Source organism: Thermobia domestica, chromosome 7, assembly GCF_964235325.1.
Source record: "Thermobia domestica chromosome 7, izTheDome1.hap1.1, whole genome shotgun sequence".
NCBI lineage: Eukaryota > Metazoa > Arthropoda > Insecta > Zygentoma > Lepismatidae > Thermobia > Thermobia domestica.
Window position 1 is genome coordinate 259,201,053 of NC_137460.1, and position 26,531 is coordinate 259,227,583.

Genomic DNA, 26,531 nt, shown 5'->3' on the forward strand with positions numbered 1-26,531 from the left:
AAATATTCCAACTTTGAGGTCATTTTTCTCGCCGCCTCATGCACCGATATGTTTAAACATCCTTCAATTGGCCTCAGCGTCCTCAAATTAGTATATAAAAAAAGAGAAATTACAAACATTCAACCATCAAACTTTTACCATTTGCACAAACGGAAATTAAAAAAACTTCCAGTCATGAGATTATTTGCCTAATGACCCCATGAAAGGATTTGTTTAAAAATAAATACATTGGATTTAGTGAATTAAAAAAAAAAAAATTGTCCAAGCGAAGACACTTTTTACCAGTGCTATTGGCGTTAGTTAGTGTTTTCAAGACTATACCACTAGGAACTGAACTCGGCACCCCGTGAATGAAGAAAGCATAGTAAGTTATCCATGTTACATTTTCCTATACCTCGTGACAGGCACGTACGTAGGACTATTTCGGGAGGGGGTCCAAATTTAAAATGAGAATAAATTATATTAAAATTTGTAAAATCACCACCAAAATTAGACTAAATTTACAGAAAAAACGAGATTTTGGGCAAGGGGTCCGGACCCCATGGATCCATCCCTGCCGTGGGATATGATACTTCAACACCTCACTCTCGGTCATTTGTGTACAAGAATATTTACGATGTGCAAGATGTTTTATAGAGTTTCGGATGGATCTCCAAGGACACTGAGGATAAGAATATAAAGAATGATCATATGAAAGTAAATTATGAAAGGAATTACTTAAACACAAATTCGGGTCCTACAATGGAATCTGGGAATCAGGTTTGCACCCCCCGTCCAGCCCCGATTCATATGCATCCCATTCTTGCAAATTAAAATTCAGGTCACCTTGAAGCTACGCTCATCTTCCAGGAAGCGAACCGCCCCCTCCAAATAATCCGTCTGAATCCGCTAGTAGTCTCAGGGGACTCTGATCCGTGTTAAGATGTATACGTACCTCTCATATGGCCTTTGTGCTGAAAATGACGTTAAAACTCTAAATCAACCAATCATCACGTGACTCTACATTTTAATATGCAGGGGTACCCAGAAAGGGGGCTATGACGCAAACTGCGTCATTGAAATATTTGGGGGGTTATAAATATGCTTGAGGAGATGTAAAAATTAATCGAAAAGATTTTTTTTCATGGAAGAACACCTATGGATAGACAATTGGGGGGGTGCGTCATGGACATAAGGAAGGGTGGGCACCACTGTAATATGCATCCCCTGGACGCTTGTAAGCTTTTCCTTTGTTCTTTGATTCTCCTTTCCTTCTCCCTTTACTCTTTGATTCTTTGATTCATCTTTTCTTCTCTCCGTACTTCTTCCTCTGATGAAGTATTATAGCGAAAGTGTTCATATTGTATTTTTAAGTGTCATGATTATGTTTTCACTATATTTTGGTAAGGAATTCATTGGAGCTGCAGGAAAGGCTATCTCCCAGTAAGTGAAAGCAGCCTGAAAGGGATTCTGTTACAATGTTGATACAAAGCAGGTTTATAATATTTCGTTAGCTATTGTAAAACGTTTCAAAATTATTTCACAAACCCAACCCAACAATCATGTGTATAAGATGAAATCCAATTGTATTACAAATTTGGATACTAGAATCAAGAAACTGAACAACTATTTTTAATCGTATTGCTCTGGGTCTGGTCTGTAGAAACGTTTAAAGAAGGCAAGTCTCAATTCTCAAGATATTGAAACACAACTCGAAGCTACAAAATTGCATAATGAGTTTTAAAATTTATTTTAAACATTTCTTTATTTAAAGCAAAAGTATAAATCAACCAAATGGAACAAGGATTTGTTTCATGAAAAGGAATAATATCCTCATTAATTACAAAAGTAATTGCATAAAAATAAACAATTTTCTTACAAAACCACTGATTTAAAAAAAAAAAAAAAGATTCTGGCAACAGTGTTACCAGTCGTATTATAAATGCCTAAAGGAATCACATGGACAAAACGTTTTGCTATATCTATATCATACAATCATGGTTACATCGTCATAGTTTATTTCTCAGAATTATCGCTTTATCATTCAGAGAGTTGGAAACACTGTACAGCATTATTGAGCTTCTTTAAGGTTCTCATAGATTTTTGTAAACTTTTCCATGACAGAGGTTTACATCCCTGACAGAAGTTTATTTTTCCACTTTTTCGTAAACCCAGTGTGCAGGCGCGGATCCAAGGGGGGCTATAGCCCCTCCCCCACATTGACGCTCAGGTATACACTGGATAAAATGGGCTTCAATCCTGCTTATATATCTGTGGCTTGGGTCCAAAAGGGCCAACGTTACTTTTTGGTAAAAAAAAAAGAGATACTCTTCAATTTTAACGTCTATAGATTTTTTTTTTTTTTTTTTTTTTTTTTTTTTTTTTGCAAGAAGAGCAAATATCGACACGAAATAGTTTGGAATATATACCCTTCATATTAACATTTGCTTTTTTTGTACACAAAAATATCCATTTATAGGCATTAAAATTTGACGAACATCTCGTTTTTGCCAAAAAGTAACATTGGCCCTTTTATTTATTTATTTATTTATTTGCCAAAGTTCCAGATACAGCAAGGCAGCCATTTTACACTGAAACTATATAACATAGAATATAAAGCCCAAGCCACAGATATACAGGGTGGCTCATAAGTATGTATACACTCTGCATCGATCAAGTATAACATTCTAGTTTGTGGGTTTATTTGCTTCGGCTCTTCTGAGCTTAAGACGTAAGTAAAAGGACATTAAGAATAAATAATAAAGAAACTAAGTCTACAATAAGAAATGATATAAAATGCAATGAGCTGATTAGTACGATACTGTATACCTACTTTTGGGCCACCCTGTATAATTGGTCTATGCGATACGGAATTATTCATGGGGCGCGGTGGCTCAGTGGTAGAGCGTTCACCTCCGGTGCTTGGGGTTCCTGGTTCGATCCCAGCTCGCGCCGTATGGACTTTGTGGTGGACAAACACCGTGCTTGTGGGTTTTCTCGGAGTTCTCCCGCTTCCTCTTACTTTCTTCATTCCATCATTTCATTCATTTCTCATCATCACCGTCTCCTTTAGCCTAAACGGCATAAACGTGGGACGTAAAACTTAAAAATTTCATTTTTACGGAATTATTCATGGATATAAAAAGACTATCAGTTGTTGAGAAGGTTCAGAGTGAACTCCAAATACTGTCATTAGATTCTGATAAAATTTATGTGCAAACTTCGAGAAAGTATACTTTTTGAAACATTAAAAAAAAAAAAAAAAAAAAAAATAACAGTCAGTACATCTGTGCTTAAGTCGTGCATGACCATGCACACTAGGGTGGGTCAAAAACAAATTTTTTTTCAAGTCGTAATACCTCGGAAAAGTTGCGAATTCGGGAAACTAGAAAGGAGTAAAAAAAAAAAAAAAATCGTTTTATATCGTCCGGTCTTGCAAATGCTCTACTGCTACCTTTTGCAATCCAATAGTTAAACCCCCTCTCCCTCCAGGTCACATGCCAAGGTTCTTGCTATTCTGTTCACGCGTTTTATGTAAGTAGTTCGTGAAATGGAATTGTCATGTGTCTTTTATGTCAACGAGGCCATAACAATGAGGAATGCTTGATTTTTAACAGAGAGAAAAATGAATGCTAGTGAAATGCATCACCTTTCACAATAATTTCGTCTACTTGTTGTCGATATTTGTCATGTGTCACAGACAATTTCCAACCGCTTCGAAGTTGAGATAGATATAACGGGACACATTGTGATGAATTTATTTTTCCAATAGTTATTTACATTATGTAGATTGGTGGAAGAGATGTCAGGGTTTCCCCACTGGTAAAAATGTATCCCCTCCTGGACAAGAAAATTTTCATCCCTGTCATGGATAACTTTCCCCCACCTCTAGATTGTTTTGAATAGTCATGGAGATAGAAACAGGAAACAACTTTTATTTTAGTCACTTTAATCTTGTGTAGTGAAATTGAAAAAAAAAAAAAAACTTTCTATTTGTGTTAGAACAATTTTATTAGCATCCCACATCTCAACCTTTTGCACTTTTTTGTTACTGAAAATTGGTCTCAGAAAAAATCCTCATAAAAACATTTATACATTTTTGAGATAAAGTTTACAAAGTTTCTCGTACTATATATATATATATATATATATACACTGCTCCACAAAACTTAAGCAACTCGAAGAAAGTGGCAGAAAATAAAACGACACCATCACTGCACCAAGTATAATGAACAAACCGACGTTCTAGATGCACAATGCAACACAACTGAAGACGAACAATACAGTTAGGATGTACAGAGTGACCAAAAAGTTCAGCACAACAATACCTCAACAGGTGAAGCTGGATTGTGCGAGGGCATAGGCAGTCAATATGGCCTCCATGCTCGTATGTGACCACCACGAACAGCTATACAGGCACGACATCTGGCCTCCATGCTGCAAATCAGAATGTTGATCAAGTCTTGTGGCAGATGTTGCCACTCCTCGAGGAGAGCTGCTCCCAGGTCAGGGAGAGTGCGTGGTGGTGGACTGTACTGCGCTATTCGCCGTCCAAGAGCATCCAACACATGCTTGATGGGATTCAAGTCCAGAGAATATGCAGGCTATGCAATACGCGTAATGTCTTCACTCTCCAGATAGTCGGAAACAAGATGTGCACGGTGTGGGCGGGCATTGTCATCCATGAACAGGAAGCCTGGGCCAAATGCTCCGCGGAAATTGCGCACATGTGCATTCAGAATTTCATCCCGGTACCGTTGTGCTGTTAAAGTGCCATATTGCACAATATGGAGGTCCATTTTCCCATTCAGCATAATTCCACCCCACACCATAATGGAACCACCGCCATAGGAAGGCCGTTCAGCAATGAAGTTTGAATGATAGCGTGTTCCTGGCTCTCTCCACACTAAAGTCCGACCAGAATCATACGACAAACTGAATCTCGACTCATCGGAGAACATGACACGCGCCCACTGGAGTTCCCCCATGCAACATGTTCCTGACATCATGTGTAACGCGCACGTTTGTGCTCCACTTTCAATGGCGCACACAGCACAGGCCTTCCTGCATACAGTCCTGCTCTGTTGAGCCGACGACGAACAGTTTCACGACTCACGCGTTGTTCTGTAGCCTGAAGCAACTCATTGGCCAGTTGAGAGCGTGACTCTTGACGGTTACGTTTGGCAGAAATTGTGAGAAATCCGTCATCGACGGCCGACGTCTTCTTCGGACGGCCTCCTCCATGACGTCTACTGACTTCACCTCCATTTTGGAAGCGACTCCACAGCCTTGACACAACGCTTTTGTTCACGTTGAATTCCTGAGCCACTTCCACTTGCGATCGACCCAATTCCAACCGCCCAATTATTCGCCCGCGGTCAAAGTCACTCAAATGTCGTCTATCAGTCATTGCAAGGTGTGTACCCCACACAAGAACCACTAACACAATGCTTGGAGCCTCGGAGACTACTAGGCTGTGGTGTACGCCTCATGGCATAATTTGTTCACCGCGCTTGAAACGGTGCTGCTTATGCAATAGAACGTGTGCTCGCCTTGCCTGTGTGTCTCTGACGCGTCTCTGTGTATGTGCATGCCACTAACCATTGTTGAATGGGCTCCACACGTCGCTTATACCACGTTCTCTCGGGTTGCTTAAGTTTTGTGGAGCAGTGTATATATATATATATATATATATATATATATATATATATATATGTACTTGGAGAGAACGATCCACTGAAGTTCTACTGTATTTTCGATAAGCACATTACCCTGTCCTGATTATTCCATACCACCCTGTCTGGATTCCGCATTCTTTAGTGTACTGCCGGGTTCAATGATAGAAAACTGCTGAATTGAACCTAGGAAGTCACTTCTGAATCAAATCCAGACTACAGTAAGGTTAGTTTTAGACGGAAGCATTTCTCGTAGCAAAAATCGTGTCATCGATATCCTACCATATAAAGTATCAAATGCTATAGCATCTCCCATGCCATGGCATATCCTATGGCATTTCTTGTCAATAGAACTTGCTCTATTTCGCAGCATTTTCCCCAGCATTTCTGCCCCGATTGCAGCGCCGTGGTGTGTTAAGGAAGCGAAAGATTTTGTGCTAAACATCCATGCTCCTTGTTTTGTAGGGGCCGCGGTGGCTCAATGGTAGAGCGTTCACCTCTGGTGTATGGTGTCCCGGGTTCAAACCCTGCTCCCACCAAGTAAACTTTGTGGTGGACAAACACCGTGTGCATGGGTTTCCTCAGGGTTCTCCCGTTTCCTCCCACTTTCTTCATTCCACCATTTCATTCATTTCTCATTATCACTGTCTCCTTTAGCCTAACCGGCATAACCGTGGGACGTAAAACTCAAAAAAAATTATTTTTTCCCCTTGTTTTGTGTGGGAAATTGAATTGTAGTAAACAAAAATGAGTTGGAGTAGGGATGCTCTTTGCCAACATATATACTTCTTTGGGGTTTTCGTTTTTTAATATAAACGTCGAGAACTGTTGTCACAGCTACTAAAATTTAGCTACCTCACGCTTTAGTTTCGGAGCCATAATTGCGCTCTTGTCCAGTGATTTGTTTCCTACGTCACGACAAGATGTTTATCAAAATGCTACCGTATAAAAGAACCATGTACTTTTGATGCCATAGAATATTATACGAGATTTTTGGCAGCACATCTGCTACGATAAATGCTTCCGTCTAAAACTAGCCTAAGACGGAAGATTATTCTTAGCAGACGATCTTGTGATCCTTAATTGAAAGACGTTCTATAACATCTGCAAGAAGGAGAAGCTGTGGGCCCGGTATGGACAGGAGAAGAGGTATGTATGATCACCTTAGGCCATTACGACTTATTTGTCATTAAGAAGCGAATAAATCCATGTGTGAAAAGTATAAATTTGAATTTTTCATTTAATTCAATCAAATGTTAGTTTATTAGTACAGCTCCAATTTCTTGCAGCTCTCAGGTATGTCTTGTAACGATTCCAAATAAGTATACTGGAATGCTGGTCTCCAGCACTTGTTTTTTCTTTCTTCTGTATTTTTCTCATTACTTAGGAGTACTTAGAACATCTCAACTTTGCTAGAATAAAATATGAATTTATTTAAAATCCATTTCATGATTGGCATTGTGAAGGTTGTTGTATAAGTTATTCTTAAATTCTTTTGTTTTTTACGAAGCAGCATCTGCTATTTGAACTGCATATGTCGTGTTGTTTTCGAGTAGCATTCATTGTCTTTTCTTCCTCTCTTTTTTCTTACGTGCGTAGCAATAAATTCTTTTCTTGCTTTGTGTTAAAGACCTCATTTGTCAACGCTCTTATGAATATGCTGAGTTGAAACTTCCTTTTGTGTGTATTAGTGGAAAATTCTTTTTCAATAACCACGAAGGTGTGTAGTAGCGTACGTACGAGGGGGGAACTTCGTTGGCAATTAGAATCGCAACATAGCAAAATGACTAATGAAAATCGGAATAATTTTATGGAGTGTATAGGACAGTTGGTGAAAATTCCGTCTTCTACAAGTTATGAGCCTCATAAAGTAGATTTATTTTTTGAACAGTTAGAAAACGGCAGAAGATATTATAGGTGGAATAATGACAAGCTAAGAGAGGTTTTGCCTACTTGTTTGACGGATTTAGCTTTTGATTGGGTCTTAAATTATAAGAAGGAAATTGCATATGATAAGTCGTCTTATGATGATAAAAAAAAAAAAAAAAAAAAAAGACATGATTTCTACTTTCAGAGGTATATCTTCCCTTTTAACAGTAGAAGACAAGTTACGTAGGGCTAACCAATCTATTAGTGAATCTCCACAAATGTATGCCATTAGAAAAGCCACAATAGTAGCGTCATATTTACCCACTGTTACCGTTCAACAGACAATTATGTATATTATATAGATGATCTTAGGTGCAAGTTTATGAGTGTAGTTGCGGACAAACATTTTGCCTCAGTGGACGAATTGATGAAACAGCTGAATAGTGTAGATCGAAAAGAAACAATGTTAAGTGAACGTATTGGAGAAGAACAGCAGGAAATTAACGTTTATGTACAGAATCCCTATATTTCGCAGGGACTACCCTACAGTTTTCCTAATAGCTCTTGGATGTCTGGTCAGACACCAGTGTACCCTCACATACAGGGGAATTCTCATTCACTACCGCAGACGCATTGTGATTCTTCATTTTTTCTTCGTATCATTTACCACCTACTTATCTGCTACTACTACCGGCTGCAAATTATTTTCGTAATGATGAAATACAGAAACTTTCTAAGGAGTTAGGGGACGTTAAGCAAGATTTAGCTAAAAGCCATAATGAGACGAGTAAGGGTGAAGTTAGCACCTCTAATTCTCATACGAATATTGGCAAAGTGTGTAAAAATATGCAAAATCTTGTGTTAAGCTCTTGAATCATCCATCAAGGATAAGAAAAAATATAACAGTAATTACAAGAAGAAAATAAAAACAGAAACTCTTAATTGTTTTAACCGGAAGAATGAGCCACAGGTAGTTCAGCCAGTAACCAGAACACAGGTCAAAATAATTATAATATGTAGAGCTTGCAAAGGAATAAATCACATTGCTAGATTTTGTCGAGCTCCTAAGCAAAATTTAAACTAGAATCATCTACGGATCGAACGGAAGGGAGCTAGTGAATGTTTAAACGCATCAAATCCCCATAAGGGTAGAATCAAGGTTATGTTTTATTACAGCTAAAGTTAATGGAATTCAACAAGATCTACTAATTGATACTGTAGCCGTGATTTCGGTTTGGCCCGAGCATTTGGTTCCAGAAAACGCGAAACGTGTAAAAATTACTAGTAATGTCATAAGGGTATCTGGTGCTAAAATTATTTCAAAGGAAGTGATATTTTTTATTTTTTTCTTAGGAAATGTCTTATGTTCATTCTTTTAGAATTATGCCTTTGAATTCTAAACCTTTCTTGAGCATTGATTTTCTGAGTAATCAAAATGCCTCTATATCCTTTTCCAATTAGGATTGACATTGTATAGATATGGTAAATCTCCTAAATCAAATTTTACAAATTCTCAGGAAATACAGTTTGTTTCGCCAGAGAATATTTTGTCAAAGGTTAATATACAAGGAGAACCTCAATTAGTATTAAAGGTCAAAACGAATAGCATATATATATATATAAAGGGAGAGAGAGAGAGAGTTTGTTTGTTTTCATGTCTGGCCCCAGCTGGGAAAAATATTCAATACGAATACGGTTATTTATGGGACAAAATATTTAAGTGAGTCACGGTGAGTCTGATTCTTTTTCTAATTCCATCTGATAGACCGGGCGGGCACATCTAGCATGAACAGAAAAAAAAAAAAAAAAATACCAGAAGCAGAATCAGAAAAAAAGCAGCACTTCAACAATTGAAAGACCAGCAGCCGAAGCAGAACTACGGTAGTGATAGGTTAGAAGCAAAGCCTATCATCTCCACCCCCAACCTTCATCTGTTTACATAGAAAACAGAGCGTACTTTTGTCTCTCTAATCACGACAACTAGTGGCAGATTCCTCGTGCTTCTACCCTGTAGCAAGGGCAATAGAAAGAGTAGACATGAGAATTAGCGAGAACGTACAATGCATTTGCTTGCTTGTGTTGCTATGTGAAGGACTAATCTTTCTTAGTTATGTTCAATATTTAAATTGTCTATCACCATCAGAGAATTATGTTTGTTTAAAGTAGGCAGTTGTTCTGTATTCACATAAAATAATTGTACACACTTGTAATACTCCATTTTATCCACTAAAATACCAAAGGATTAGTTGGTTTACTTTCCGCTAATAATTAAACGAGTTGTTCTAGAAGTAGTGTGTTTTCTATTGTGAGATATCGGTTGTTCTCCTTCTTGATGCGTTATTATTAACGTTCAATTAAAATACCGTACAAATGGGTAAGTTGCATACAGAGAATGTTCCACGTTCATTGGCCAAGTTCCACTTGCCAAATCGTTACAAATGTCTATAGCACCAAATGCAGCATTGTCCGATGTTTTTTCTCCTGATTATGACGATAGTCCAGCAACGTAGTTTCCATTCCAGAAGGTTCTGTTGGAGAATACGAGGGGGATATTCACAACTTTCCAGAGCCTACTCACAGTTTCACACGCCTCTTGCCTAAAGCCATTTTAGGTTGTCCAAATACACGTAAGTCCATTAATACTTCGTCTGAAAACTTCACAAGTACCTCGTTAGAAGGTATGGTCTGCATTCCAATAGCCTCCTTCATATCCCGGTAGAATGCGAGGAACATCTTGAGGTGTGTGATGAAGCTTGGTCTCGATTGCTTTGGGCCTGTCAATCCGAACATTTCTGGTAGCTCCTACTCGTATATTGGCCTCAGGATCTCCTCCTGGTACAACTGTGAGGTGATTTTGCAGTTTTTCTTCACCCAGTGAATCTTCATTTCGAATCGGTTACAGTAGTCAGTAACAAGCATTAAAGCCTTTTAGAAAGCTTCTTTGTATGCTCGAATCTACTTTGTGAGTTGCCTCTGTCTTTGTATATGATAATTCTTGGATTGCTGTAGTCGGAAAATTCTGTTCCGCCACTTTTGGTTTGCCAGATGCTCCTCGAACAGCATCTAAACGTTACACTTGGGGATCGATAGGTGATCATCATTAAACTTGAACGCCTATTCAAGATCAGTTGTTGGCACAAGGTACGGCTGAGACTTCCCATAAACGATTCGCCATCTATCTTTGGGTCGGAGGATTCTCTTGCATGGCCATTCTGCAAATTTTCACCACGGCAATGTTCTTATATCCTTTCTTAGAGAATCGAACACTGGTGTCATGATATCCTTACACTTGCCGGTGACATTCTTGATTGAAGTCAAGGTAATGTTATAACTCTTGCTCTTACACTGCTTCCTGAAATTTGAAAAAAAAAATGAAATGAAATCTTTAGTTTTACGTCCCACGGTTATGCCGGTTAAGCTAGAGGAGACGGTGATGATGAGAAATGAATGAAATGGTGGAATGAAGAAAGTGGGAGGAAACGGGAGAACCCCGAGAAAACCCACGAGCACGGTGTTTGTCCACCACAAAGTCCACACGGCGCGAGGTGGGATCGAACCAGGGACCCCAAGCACCGGAGGTGAAAGCTCTACCACTGAGCCACCGCGCCCCCTTCCTGAAATTTGAATTACACTTCGTTTCATAAAGGGCCACAACATAACCCTATCAAAAGCGTCTGTTTTGATGTCGTTTTCAGCCCAGCGTGAAAGCACAGGCACTTTCTCACAGCTAGCACATTACATTGACAGGCGCGCCTGACCGAGGTTGCTCGAGATCATTCTGGGCGCTGTTAAAAAGGAAGCACGTTTGGTGAGGCACACAAAACAGCACAGCCTTTTATATAAGGTAATAAATACCGTGTGTGTGTGTGTGTGTGTGTGTGTGTGTGTGTTTGTGTTTGTGTGTGTGTGTGTGTGTGTGTGTGTGTGTGTGTGTGTGTGTGTGTGTGTGTGTGTGTGTGTGTGTGTGTGTGTGTATAGATTGGAATCGAATCTTTGCTCATACGATTTAACGTAAGTTGGTGTTTTTTTGTCTTTTTTAATCATGTTAACCTTATTCATTTTTGTTTTGATATTCTCTTACTCTCTTTTGTTACTTTCCGTGACTAAAAAATAATTATTACGGTTTATTAGTTGCCCGAGACGACATGCATGTAATTAGAACTTTATTATGTTACATCTTAATTTCTTTCGAACTACCTAAACTGAGTTTTATCATAGAGCAAAGTGTGACAAAAGACAACAGCGCTCAAACATATGACATCGAAGCTGAAATGTTGACATATTATTTCGATAATAACTTCTGTCTTCCTATACTTATAATGTAAAGACAACTTTACTCTAAAATCAGGTAAAATAGGAGTAGAAAAATTAAGAAAGATACTTACGCAATTCAAGCTTCTTTGCTAGATAGTAGCTTAACGTTTCTAAAGGTGATCCTAATTTGTGAATACAATTGTCTTCTAGCAAACCTAGTCCTTCAATCGCTTCTAAACGTTGCATGTGGCAGTCCAACTTCTCTAAGACTTTCGTCTTTAAATTCTCAATAAATATATCACTATCACTGAGACCAATCTGTTGGCAGATTAGTTGTCTCTGGAAAATCGAGAAAAAATAAAGCATTGTAAAGAACACTCAGCACTTGCGCATTTTATTTCGTTCATATTTACTTATTGAAAAATCATTAAATAGGTTACAAACTGCTGTGGAAATAGGAACAAGCATTTTCGAATTTTCTCAACAGATAGCAACAGGGTCAGCAGTGTAAAGATAACTATGCAACTCGACTACAAAAATTTATCAATAAAATAATAATTTGTTTCATTGGTTTTATTCTCAAAATATCTCCATAGACAACGCTAACTTTTGTCACAAAAATCATGTCTCTATCATTCTTATTTCAAAAAATATGCTTGATCAAAGCTCGGGTTGCATTGCTTTTGTGATACTCTGTACATACCCATATACACATATCACCCAGCGATATTCTGCTTCTTTACAGAGGGGGATCTTTCCTTATTTTCCTCAATAAATTGAACAATGAGTACAGTATTTTGATATTAGCCTATATGTTTATTAATTTATGTATTGAACAAATTCTCAGATACAGCATAACTTTGCCATTTTACACCGAGAAAGTTTAACAAACACGAAAAAAAGTCAGCAAATAGTGCAAAAGTAATATTATTTTAACAAAACTCGTCTAATTGCTCTTTCATATACTAGGTAGCTCGAAAAAAAACGTCCACATCAGTTGTTAAATGATTATAACAGTTCAGTATTCTGAAAAAAAAAAAAAACTCTGTATAATTGCCAACCTAAGGTGGGCAAGATGGAATAGGTGGGTGTTCCGGGTTGTGCGGGGAGGGACACGTAAGGATAGTTCCTGAAGTAATGTTCCTGATCTTAAGTTTCCATTAACTATTTTATGAAGAAATTTTAGGTTACAGTTATTTTTTGTGTACTTTCGAAGTCTGGATATTAAGATTTTGCGAGAGTTCCACCTTAGGTAATATTCGAAGTACGGGAACACGAAAATGCACTATAGCAATAAAGAATAGAATCAGGTCTAGAGAGATGTGTAGGTGCTGCCATGGTCCATATGGGAGAGCAGTATTCGATCTTGGGCGTTATTAGTTTTATAAATAGTTGTTAATGATGAAACAGTGCGTAGTTCAGTAAATCGATAAAGAAGTCCCAACATGCGCATTGATTTCTTAAGTATTGAAAAGGTGTGGTCAGAAAATGTGAGTTTCCAATCAAAGATGACACCAAGATCATTATAACTAGCAGAATGTGTAATAAAAGAATCGCTGATATGGTGTGTGGAAGGAACAGGATACTTTTTTTTTTTTTTTTTTTTTTTTAATTTAATAGTAATACTGTCACTTCTCTTACTGTTAAGTTTCAAGTGCCATATTTTACACTAGCCTATAAGGTAATTATATTCTTCCTGTAGTGCAATCGTGTTTTGATGACACGATATTTCCCTGTACAACTTACAAGCATCAGCAAAATGTAGAAGGCCACTAGAATGAGCTGGTAAGTGTGAGCAGAGATCATCCATATACAGGACAAATAGCAGGGGCCCAAGTACACTCCCCTGAGGCACCCCTGAGATCACGGGTTGGGGGTTAGAAGTCGTCCCTGAAAGAACAACTCTCTGTTTACGGTCCTTCAAGTAGCTCGTGATTAAAGTGAGAAATTTGTCATGTATATTACATCTATTGGAAAGTTTGTGGAGAAGAAAGTGACTGACAGAATCAAAGGCCTTGGGAAGATCAAAGTAGATAACATCTAATTAAGTACGTTATATGTATTTTTAACTAATGTATTTGCTATATACTGCATACAATTACCACATGAGCTGTGAGTAATCTAAATATGTGTAACCTTTCTGTAACGGACACCTCTCATTCACGGCCAAATAATCACATTTCATCAGTGTCCGTTATTCATAGGTTTCACTGTATTATTATTAATGAAGATGATGGCATCACTACGTACCCAAGTTATATCTGGTCCCTTCGGATGAAGACAAGGATGAGGATTGATATCAACCAATCCTAAAGCCTGCAATGCTTTCATGGTCTCAGCAAATCCTTGAAATCTCAAGGTTCCTCTAAGCAATGTTTTTGTTTCATTAATCCCATACAATTGGGCATACACAGTGCTATCTCTGTTGGGATAACCCTCCAGAGAGAATCCAGGTAAGAATTCTAACTTCTCGACATTATCCATTAGTTTTCCCCCTTCACAAATTTCGATAATCTGAAATCACAACAAGTATATTGTCAGAGGTAGATTGTAATTTAAACTTAATTTTTGATCACAATATTATACATTTTATAATATTTTAGAAAAAAGCTAACAACACTTACTTAAATTTGATGGCTAATATACTACAGAAATTTGGAAGTTAAAAACAGAAGGATCACTTTTAGTTGTGGTATATCAAATTAAGGAAAAAACATTTCCTAATTGAGATAAAAGAAATATCAGAGCATCACTGAGAATTAAAAAAAAAAAAAAAAAAACTGAAAGTGGTTACTATCTACATACACATGAATTTCTAATAAGAAATCTTCTCGTCACATGGCTTTCCCTCTTCATTCATTTATTCTTATTATTATTGTTAATAATAACAATTTATTTGTACCAATACGCAAGGCCAATAGAGGTTAAATTTGGTGCAATTGGTGGATTACAGACCACTCTTCAAGCTCAACACTTAACAGTATATGCTGTTTCCTACCATACTATTTCTCCTTCAAGATAGGTTTACCATTCACCAGCATTTATGCGGACATTTGCATTTGAGAGTAAAAAATTCTGTCTGCATAGATTTTCCTAAATTCCCTGATTTGCCCGAACTTTTACGTACCGGTATACATATTTATTTATATATACTTCCTTTTTCTTCCACGTGTTTGGGTCTGCCAACAATGCAGTCTACATTAATGTTTATCCATGAAACATATTTTTAAGGGATTTGTTCAGTAGCTGCATGGCAGTGAATTGTCTCAAGGTTATTTTGAACAGGATGGACCAACGTGCAACATATCAGATGAATCTTTTTTCCTAATCAATACTTGTTTTGTCCTAAACAATAGCAACTAAAGAGTCGCTTCGTCAAAATTGTGGACCCGCCGGTCACCTGAGCTCTCATCATCAGATTATTTCTTATCAGAGATGCTTTCAAGATAGTGTGAACCAGAACTGACAATTTAAAGAACCATATTCCGAAACTAGTATCATTACCTAGGGTGTATTGCAGCTGTCTGTCCAGACCATAAAGCGACGGACGTGAATGTGCATACACAAGAAGAGGAAGGTTATTTTTGACATCTGACTTGGTGGTAAGGAAAAATTGCAGATATATTTTACATTTAGAGCGTTGTACTTTCGTAGCTTTTCTCAAACAGAAATAAGAAAATGTAAAAAAAAAAAAAAAGTTTCATGTGAATCACCCTCTATGGCATTGGAATTGTAATGGAATCGAGAGCTAAAAATTAAAACAATGAAATGAAATCGTTAAGTTTTACGTCCCACGCGTATGCCGGCTAGGCTAAAGGAGACGGTGATGATGATCAATGAATGAAATGGTGGAATGAAAAAGTGGGAGGAAACGGGAGAACCCGGAGAAAACCAATGCACACGGTATTTGTCCGTCACTAAGTTCATGTGGCGCGAGCTGGGACCGAACCACGGACTCCATGCACCATAGGTGAACGTTCTACCACTGAGCCACCGCGGCCCCTACCTAACAATTAATTAAATAGCGAAAAACTGAAATAAAATAAAATTTTTAATTTTATGTTCCACAGTTATGCCCTTCACAAAAGGAGACGAATAAATTATTGAAAGTAAGTGTATAAAAGAATTCGATGGAATAAAAATGTAAGAGAGAATGGGAAAACTCCTGGAAAACTCAAGGACACAACTTTGTCAACCACAAACTCATCGCCTGTGATCAAACCAGGGATGAGAGCTCTACCACAGTGTCCAAGAACTTTACTAGGGCTTATATTTGGAACGTAAATGCCAACATTAGTCTGGTAGGACTGAATATATTCTGACGAAACTCCAGCTGCGGGATTGAAATTGGACCTAAACAGTTCTATTACTTTTGGGTCAGCATTGTATTTTCATATTTCCTGCACTGAGAAATTAAATCGTTTGTGGCGTACGTAATAACGTAGGTTACATGCGTAAATCTTGTAATTTTTGGACTTAACGTACAACCGTATATAACATCCTGCAGCAAACGTACGTTTTATGTGTACTTTCTCGAATAAACGTACTTTCGGTATGAAAGAAAGAACTGTATATAGGCGGTTAGGAACTCACATACAGATTGACGTAGGTAACATACGTATACGTATGTAATATACAAAAGATTGTAAGGTGTCAGGCATCCTACAGACGCATGATAAAACATCTAAGCGGGAAAAAACAGTACATATGTAACATTTGGAAACATATGTTCCGTACAGATTCCCTTAGTAAACGTAAGGATTCCGTATATTTGTACAATATACCATGGTCCGGATAACGGATTTTTTTCAGTGTAGTAGCCTTTTAAGTCGTTAATACGTACAACAAGATAGTACTTACCTCACCATCACACAAATATTTTGCTGAACATATCGTATTTAACAGAACGCCTCTCGGATTCCATGAAAACTTATATCGCAATGGGTTGTCTGATACCTCCGGCGACGGAAGTCCTCCGCAATAAGACACGAATGATTCTACCTGACCACCGCATTGGTGGACTTCGTCAATGCTCTCCAGAGCTAATAAGTGATCTATACCGGGATCTAATCCCACTTCATTCAAGATAGTAACACAAGCTTCCACAGCACTGAAAATAAATCAAAACCATATAAGACAACGTGCTTGTAGCACCGACTCATTTGAAGTATTACCCTTATAACTCCAAGAACAGAAATTTATTGAAACAGAATCGATGACACAAATGGGAAAATTTTAGGAAACATTCTTGTACTGCATTCTATAAACCATTACATAGTACTACAAATTTGTACAGATAGCAGAGAACATGTTAAAGCATACATAAATTAAATAATATGCATAATTTTGTTCCAAAAACCTGTCCAGCATACAGTAATAATAAGTGGGGGTATATATTCCTCTTGTATATTATTATTATTATTATTATTATTATTATTATTATTATTATTATTATTATTATTATTATTATTATTATTAGACAACAGAGGTGGCCTTTGTTCTTGCACGGCCCTGGCCGAGTTGGCACCACGGAACCCTAGTATTTGGATTGGAAACACTTGCGCAATCATACTTTATAAATTTTTGTGTAAAACAAACTGTTGTTGTAAGATAAATTGAAGTACATACCGTTCTAAAATAAAATGCACGAAACTAGCATGCTTACTTTAAAAAATAGCTTTGCGACTTCTCAATTGACTGAATTATTCTATCAAAGCACTATAATCTAAAGAAGAAGCCATGAAGTTTGTGATGGAGGGAAGAGTGAGAGCGGTCAGTCTCTGTTGGGAGATGGTGCTCCTGAGGTATGTTTTTTTTTATGAGTTTTAGTCTTGAAAAGCTTCTCTCTGCGGATACAACGGTAACCGATATTGTGCATAATATTCGTAAAGCAATGTCTACATTAGGGTAGATTTCCTCCAACTTGTTTTCGCTTATGTATTTAAGCACTGATATTAGATTATTTTCGCCATCAAAGGCTTGTGAGAACATCTTCAATTCTTCATACAGCTCCAGTCCATCTATATCACTTTTTTCTCCGGCAGATAATGCTTGTTCTCAGTTTCTAGAGCATTTCATAAGCTCTTCGTCGCTCATGTCAATCAAACTTTTGACCTGGTATAGAAAATCAAATGTGTGTTCATGCTTCTTAAGAGCTTCGAATCATATTTCACAGCTTCGTCGGATCGTACAGTGTTGAAAATGGTTTCAATTCCTACTTCTACCGTGACTTCTTTCGCTGTTAGCAGGGTTGTCTGAAGGCCACTTTCCCGGTAATCTTCAAGCCATTTCAGAAACACTTCCAAGTGTTTTTTTTGTCAGATCTAAGTTCATTGTCTTACCTTGCCACAATTTACTGATGGCATTAATCTTTGTAAGGAGGTCGTACCACATTACAAGTGAGACGGCAAATTCGTAAATTGTTATTTCTGTTTCTAGTGACTGATTCTCACTGACAAATACACAGTCTGTACTTCTTTCAGACAAACTTTGCAGTACATCCCACATACTGTTAAGCTGTATCTGACTGCGTTGACGAATTCTACTTTGCATTCCCACCTTGTTTCCGAAAGAGGTTTCAAAGAAATTTGGATATGTTCTTTAGGAACAGCCCATCAAGTGTGTACAGTCTCTGTAGAATTCCAAAGAAGGACTTAGTACGTTCACAGAAACTTGCAGCGCTTACCAACACCAAGGTCCAGTTGCGACTTCCATTGAGTACAAAAAAGTGAAGGGATTTAAACTGAGAATTCTTCTTTGCACGCTGCTTTTCTTCACGTATGTTTGCACCATTATCATAACCACTACAGTTTTGCAATGATGGTCCCATTTGTTCAATTTTGGTGAAAATGTAACATGCTAAGCTTTAAGCTGTAGCTTCCATGACAGCTGTAAAGTTCATCAAATGCTCCTCGATTCTGCCTGTGGTTTTGTTAATAAAACGCAGTATCAGGCAGAGCTGCCAAAAAGAGCGACATTTCGAGTGCAATCAACAATAATCGAAAAGTACTTACCCTTCAGCACGTTCTTCACAAGTCGCAAATAGCTGTAAGTTCATCTTGGATATTTTTTCCAAGGTAATGGTCCTTAACTTCCTTGTTTATCGCTTGTCGGAAATGATCTCACAGGTTGGATCAAATAAAGCTATCAGCTTGATCAAGTCCAAAAAATTACCACTGGAATCTGAATCCAGTTTCTCTTTATGTCCCCTGAATGGTAAATTAGCTCCTTTCTTCTTTAAGATTTTCTTTCTTTTGGTATTTCCTGATTCATATTTTCTACCGACATCCCGATCACGCGAAGTCGTGCTTCTAAACTAGACACACACACAATAAACCAAAATATCTACGAACCTTCAGCCTTCAATCGACAAACTGATTAAAATATTCAAACAGAAATACTTCGGATCTTTTTAAGCAACAATAAAACCAAAAGTTCTTGTTGTAAATCCGACTTCAGATCACTATTGCCTACCTTTAGATCGAAGAAAAGATAATTACACACCACTAAATAACACAATATTTGCTAATTTTCTCCTCACACGTACGTTTCACGTGGTAGACGTTTATTAAAGCTATACAAGTTGACTTGTCTGTTGTTATAAATTAATACAACATTCTACAAATGCATATTATCTAATACACAAAAACAAACTGCTCGCTTAGAATATTGATCAGTAAACTGTAACCTTATCAGATTATATATGTACAGTGTTAGTTGTAGCTGTTCAAAATAACAACTTAAATTTCAGTGCTATCTAGGATTATTAGGATATATTATTTCAAGTACGCTTATCAAGTTTGTGTTATTTTATACTTGTATAAAATACCTATATAAAATACGTAAACATTTTTTGTTTTGTCATTTTCTCTCATTTTTTTAAAATTAAAATATGCAATGTTGCATATACTTTAATCTGCGAGGCCCTTCTCTGCGCGAGGCCCCGGGCAATGGCACGGTTCGCCCGCCCCAAAAGCGTACAATACAGTGATGAAACACGTAACAGAGATGCAGGGGCGGATCCAGGACCGACTTCTGGGGGGGGCGGTGGGTTGTCATACTGATACTTTTAAGGGCTCCAAACTTTGGGATGGGTTTTATTTATATATATAAAATAAGAAAATTTCCTCTTCTGGGGGGGGGGGCGATCGCCCCGATCGCCCCCCCCCTGGATCCGCCCCTGCAGAGATGAAGGTTCTCCATTGGCTATTAAAAGTCATTTTCTTGTACATCGTAGATTTGATCAAGGAAAGAAATAACGAATATGTTTGGATTGAATTAAAGTGCAAATCAACCAATAACTACCTAATATTTTTTTGTTTATTTTCATCCTGGTTTCTCTCCTCAGAATTTAAGAACTATCTCAAGTATATTACTGGAAGAATAAATGTTTTCAATTAGAACGTTTTGATTGTTGGTTCTTTTAACATCTCAAAAATTGTCTGGGTTAATAATGAACCAGGTATATATTACTATTCCAAATCCTGTGAACTTTCTTTGATAATATACGCTTAAATATAGATTGGTTGGTTTCGAACCTAGATCTAGTTATATCTAATGCTAATGTTCATTTTGGATTCCCGGTGGGGACACTCGTTCAAAAAAGTATAAAAAGCTTTTTCAGGCTAGGCATTCTGAATGAGGTTTTGCTGGATTTTTCTCATGCGCACCAGACAAATGCTGGGGTTCCTACCAAACATATAGGTCCCAGGCCGCTTCCTTCCTTCCCTTTCTCCGGATAGTGTGCTCGCCGAGGGACGCCATCCCTCAAACGTGATGGGCTAAATGACCTTAGATGTCGAAAGCCCAGAAATCTAATTCCTCATCCTCATGCTAATGTTATTTCTAATAAGCATGATGAACACATGGATATTCCTGATATACAGGGTGTTTCGAAACAACACTGACAACGTTTGGGAGGTGATTCCTGACACCCAGATAAGACAAAAGGTACAGACCAACCTGACTGCACAAATACTTCCTTTCGGAGTTACAGGTTGCCGAAAATATGAAAAAATTAACTTTAAAGGACCATAGCTCCAAAACTATGGAACGTAAAGTTGTCGGTTCCAAACTTCGCTTAGGAACTAATATGTGCACAATCCATAAATACCTTTTCAGAATCCTACGGTACTTACGAAGCAATTTTTATAGAGGGAGTTTGGCTACGGGCATATAGTCTGAATTATTCATCACCTACCTCTTTAAAATTTGTTACGGAAGTACCGCAGGATTAAAAAACATGTATTTTTGGATGGCGCACATATTAGATCCTAAGTGAAGTCTTGACCCGACTACGGTAGTTCCCACAGTATTGGAACTATGGACCTTTAAAGTTCATTTTTTCATGTTTTCGGCAGCCTATAACTCTGAAAGGAAGCATTTATGCACCCACGTTGGTCTATACTTTTTGTCTTATTTTGGTGTCAGGAATCACTTCCCAAACGTTGTCGGTGTTGTTTTGAAACACCCAGCACTACCATGTTGAAATTATAGTTTTTCTTTATGAAAATCATAAAAATTTGCATGAAGTTTCTGAGCGTTTCCAATTTAAAGGAAATAATATATTCTGTTCCCAGATTGCTGAAACATATTGGTTTAATATTTTGTGAGGTACTGCTAATGTACTTGCTCAGACAAATTACCTTGAAAATGCCATAGTGCCATCCATGAAAAATAATATTCCCACGTCAAATTAAATATACAGGGTGTATCAAAAACTTTACAACTTTGAAAACTCATATTGATTTATTTATTTACCTTACAGACATAGTTTTAGTGTCATTTTGTAGCATAATACATATTTTTTTTTTTTAAATGTATACCTAAAGAGATTCAATACGCCTTCCATCGGTGATGCAGCACATATCCCATTTGAAGTCTCAGGTATAACGTCTTCAGACGAACAGGGATGACCTGAAGATTTGTTGTGTCTTACCGAACATCAGTTTCAATAAAACACTTGAAATAAAAAACCTGATAAATAGTTGGCCTACTGGGAGGATCTTTACCATACTTTGTGCAAAAATTACCTTGCGCAGTTGTTGCAGATTTGGATTCTTCAAACCAAAATCATGCTCGGGACCAGTAAAGGGCAGTCATCTTCGCTGCGACTGCCACTAACGCTTGCGGTGGTTTGTTTCTGAACTAGTGTAACAAGCGAGTCAAAACTTCTATTTTGCTACAAAAAGATACTCAAAGCATGTCTGTAAGATAAATGAATAAATCCATAGCAGTTTTCCAAGTTGTCCTTGATACACTCCATATATATGTTTTATGTTTTTTTAGAACTCACTCTATGCGATCTTGCACTATAGTGCGTCCAGTAAGAGAACGTCTCTGACAGCTCGCAGTGACATTGCCACTATTCGCGTGTCAAGGTTTTTTCGGTGCAACTGTAGTGTCAATTTAATTAATGGTATAAGACAGGGTGATCGTGGTTGGTAACACTGGTATCAAAGTAGGGGCTGCAATGTCCCACCGCATGTGGTAAGAAACGTCAAAGACCATCTCTTGTTGGCCATCTCTTATAGTACTTATTAACTTAAAAAGATATTTAAAAAAAACATGAAAATACTTCCGTTTATTCACGTTTCATGTTTTGGTAAGATACTAAAAAGAAGATCATGATTACCTTATATAAGGGCACATAAAATAGGCTTTATGCAGAGTAGTTCTGACGCGTGATTAGTGCCATACTAAAGAGTTCGACTAACATACGTTTTCTGCAGTAGTCAGGCCTTTAGTATGACGCTAATCATACGACAAAACCACTCTGCATAAGGTCCATTATTTTTACTATGTACACTGTTAGTTGTATCAACTATGTAAAGATCTACGTAGGAGAATGATTGAAGCCCTTTGCTCTGAGAAAGATGACCTATAGCTCAATTGAAATATAGGCTAAAAATTACGTATTGAAGGAAATATTACAGGTGGATTAGTGTTCTTCTATTATCGCAATGTGTACCATATGCTCAATAAGTAATTACGATATCATTCACTGATATCGTTCTGACTTAAAAATAATACGACACATTAGGTGAGAATGCTTTTCCTAAATATTACGCAACAACTTATGATTTACAGAAAGCAAAGATAAGAGAGTTTGTCATTTAGCGGACAGTACTTTCCACCGCATCCTTTTTACCCTCACTCCTAGATGTCGAACAATGTTATACAGGGTGTCCCAAAAGTAATGGCGAAAAATGAAACCACAGATTCCTGGCACCAAAACAAGAAAAAAGTTTATATGACAGATAGTCCGGAAGTGGACAGGGGCGGAGCTAGACAGCTTCGAATGTGGGGGTTGAAAGGAACTTCACACTTACAAGGAAAATAACAATGAGCTTATATCGAAACCTACCGTAAAATGTCACTCAGAGGAAGGAAGTCCCACAGAAAGATTACACACAAAAAGCTGCATTTTTGAAGTGAAATTAACCAAAATGGCAGATTGAAATGTCGCGTATCCATGTCGACAATTGCACAATACGTTCAGTACCACCCCTTGTAAACGGCCTGTTAATACTAAAAGGTCAATAATAACAATGTGGGTACATACTATACCTAAGGGGAAGTCGTACGGTAAGGTGAACTTTGACGGCAGCCATCTTAAATACAGATCAAGTTTTGTAAATAGGAATAGGGTAATATGATACATGATTTTGGGTTAAATTTAAGCAGAAAAACAATGATAGCAATAGTTTTAAGATACATGCATTTGGTAAAAAGTTACATGTATATTTATTGTGTATGTTTCCATGTGCACAACTCTCGAATGAAGCAGCTGTCCAATAATTTGTAAAATACAAAAATATAGGAAACACCCTCTATATTTTCCCAATTTGTCCCAAATGTTGTTCAGCAAAACTACACACTTGTAGGAGATTAGTCGGCAAATTTGGTTCAAATCGGTTGAATAGGAGCGGAGATAGACTAGATAATATGAAAATTTAGCCAAAATCGCTGATAATAAAATCCTTATATTAAATGCTGTATGTGCAATTTTCCTCTGATCTGTCTCAAATTTTAGTAAGCGGAGCTAATACCTCTAGAGGGTTACTCGATGAGTTTGGTCTAAATTGCTCTCGTTAACCAGTCCTTCGTACAACATTAGCTATGAGTACAAGAAGAGGGCTGTAACATTTTGGTTGAATAACGGTGGTAAAAAGAAACGTTCATTACCGGGGGTTCGTCAGAAATTTTGTGCAGTGACGTCAGTGCGGCAACTATATGCGTGGAGAAAACAGCTGGAAACTACGTCTGCAAACCCTATCGAATATTAAAAAAAATGATGTATGAGAAATTATATTCTCATTTTGTAGATGATAGACAAAACAAGCGCAGTGTCAATTATGTGGACGTATGAATGTGGGCTTTGGATATTGCCAACGAACGTGTAATTGGCAGGTGTAAGTTCAGCGCATCCCGAGCGTGACTAAACAGCTTCAAGAAACATTTCCGAATGAAAAGCAGGAAAATCACAAAATTCATATCTCGCGCTTACACACATGATGAAGAAAAAAATAGACAGAGCCACACAACAGTTCGTGGAGGCAGCCAGGGAACAATTTGTGAGCTATACTCCTGCTTCGATTTACAACACGGATCAAAGTGGTTTTGTCTGCGAAATGCGATCGAAACGGTCCTTGTCTTTTATGGGAGAAAAACTCACACAATCGGTTTCTCAATCGACTAATGCATTGACGCATTCATAGGCAATAATGCCGCCCACTATTGCTATGAATGGTTCCCTTGTTCCAAAATTATTTGTTGTGCTTCAAGAGCCAAGTGGAACCTTTGGTCCCAGTTTCCAAACAAATGTTTCAGATTGTCACTGCCACTAAATCTGGGAAAATGGGGAAATCAGAGTTGAAATGTTGGTTTAGAGAATCTTTTTTCCCTTTGTATGCAGAACAGTCTGCTCTGCTTCTAGACTCTTGAACAGCTTACAGTGCTACAGGCCCGTAGCCAGTCCAAAAATGTAGAGGGGGCCCGGTAGAAGTTAGGGGGGGAGGGAGCCAACCATATTATAGTTCATCAAATAGTAACATCAGTAATTCATCATATCTGCTCTTGAATGTTTAAGTATTTAGCTTCTACATAAGTCTATTATACCCCTCTACATACACACATTAAGTTAACATCCTGTAATCTACATGAAAAAAAGTAAATGTTATTAAATGGGTATTACTAACTACACGAATTAGAATTAAAATATATGTTTTAATAGTCCCACACGTAATACTGCTATCTGTAAAAGCCAGATCGCTACAATAATAAAATGTCCTACCAACGAGGGATACTCTGTGTCCACAACATAAAAAGATGTCAATTTACGATAAATCAGAACATTCAAATTGAATATATGATTAGTATATGTTTCAGGAAAGCACAGAGCAATAACTAGCAAGTTCTGAAAATTAATGATATTACTAGTAAATATAATGCAAAAAGTATAACATGTGGGCAAAAAGTAACTCCCGATTGGCAATGGGAGGATTACATATATATATATATATATATATATATATATATATATATATATATATATATATATATATATATATATATATATATATATAGAGAGAGAGAGAGAGAGAGAGAGAGAGAGAGAGAGAGAGAGAGAGATACGTATATATATATATATATCGTGCACTATGAAATACCACTGTATATATTCAAAACTAATTAAACACTACCAACTTATTCGAAAGTTATCAAAAACAAACATTTCGTAAGACAATTAAGGTTCCGTTGCTACATTTAATGTCCGTTAGACATGATGAAACTTTCCATCATAATGAATAATTATTTTGACGACAGTGATAGCAACCATGCACTTGAAGAAAATGTTGACCCTTGTAAAAAAGAAAATGATTCCATTAGTTTCCTTTGTTTCATTTCTTTTTCATAGTGAATAGGGGGTCAGAAATTTGCAATCAATCCCACTAAGAGGAATCGGAATTTATTGTCACTGCGTATGCAAATGAAAATGGATAGAACAGATCTACTTTGTTATTAACTTCGTTTGTAAAACCCCAAGGATAATTAAGGGAAGAGTGCAGGCTGCATTTTCACAACACTAACACTTAAACTCATTGTACTAAATCCAGCACAACACATTCTTAGCAGTTTCTTTGTACAAGTGTCAATATTTTCTTAAAAAAAAATAAATAAAATAAAATAAACTATCAGTAATGAATATTGAATGGGGGTCAGAAATATACAATTATCATCCCTCTAAACGAAGCGGTAAAGTTAATGGGAAATATCTATGAACATTAAAATCAAGAACGAGAGATGATCTACTGTGAAATACGGAAATTAAACTTTACTTAGGCTCTTGTTTTGGGTTAACTTGCGAAGTTGCCCGTCCGGTTTTATCAAAATTTACCTAGAAGAAATGGATAATTTGATTGTTTGTGTCCTTGATAACATGTAAGTAAAGCGTAATTTATGTGTAATATCTTTTGATAAGCGGTTATAAAGACGGGACTAATTCGCAAGTAGAGGGAACTACTTGTCTCTAGGTTCAGAACGGTTGGATTTTGGATAATTTTCGAGTAAACATGGCTGCAAGTGTACAGGGTCTTTGCGCTGGATGTGAATTGACAATACTAACATTTGTAAAACATGATGTTGATAATAAGGTTAATCTTTTGTATATGTGTAAAATTCATGGGTTAATGAATGAAGGAACAAAGACCACCAACAATTGTTCACGATTTTCTGCTTAAGAGAGAAGAGCTC

At 37.3% G+C, this 26,531-nt stretch overlaps 1 protein-coding gene across 4 annotated transcripts in view; it reads right to left on the reverse strand.

Annotated features, from left to right (window-relative positions):
- The window catches only part of LKRSDH (lysine ketoglutarate reductase/saccharopine dehydrogenase), a 194,675-nt gene that overhangs the window by 35,989 nt on the left and 132,155 nt on the right, over nucleotides 1–26,531 (reverse strand). For all 4 annotated transcript variants that reach the window (XM_081766216.1, XM_081766219.1, XM_081766217.1 and 1 more), the window contains 3 exons: nucleotides 16,638–16,887; nucleotides 14,028–14,291; nucleotides 11,909–12,116 (listed from right to left, as the gene is read on the reverse strand). In XM_081766216.1, coding sequence (XP_081622342.1) covers nucleotides 11,909–12,116; nucleotides 14,028–14,291; nucleotides 16,638–16,887 — 722 coding nt within the window. The remainder of the gene's footprint in view (nucleotides 1–11,908; nucleotides 12,117–14,027; nucleotides 14,292–16,637; nucleotides 16,888–26,531) is intronic.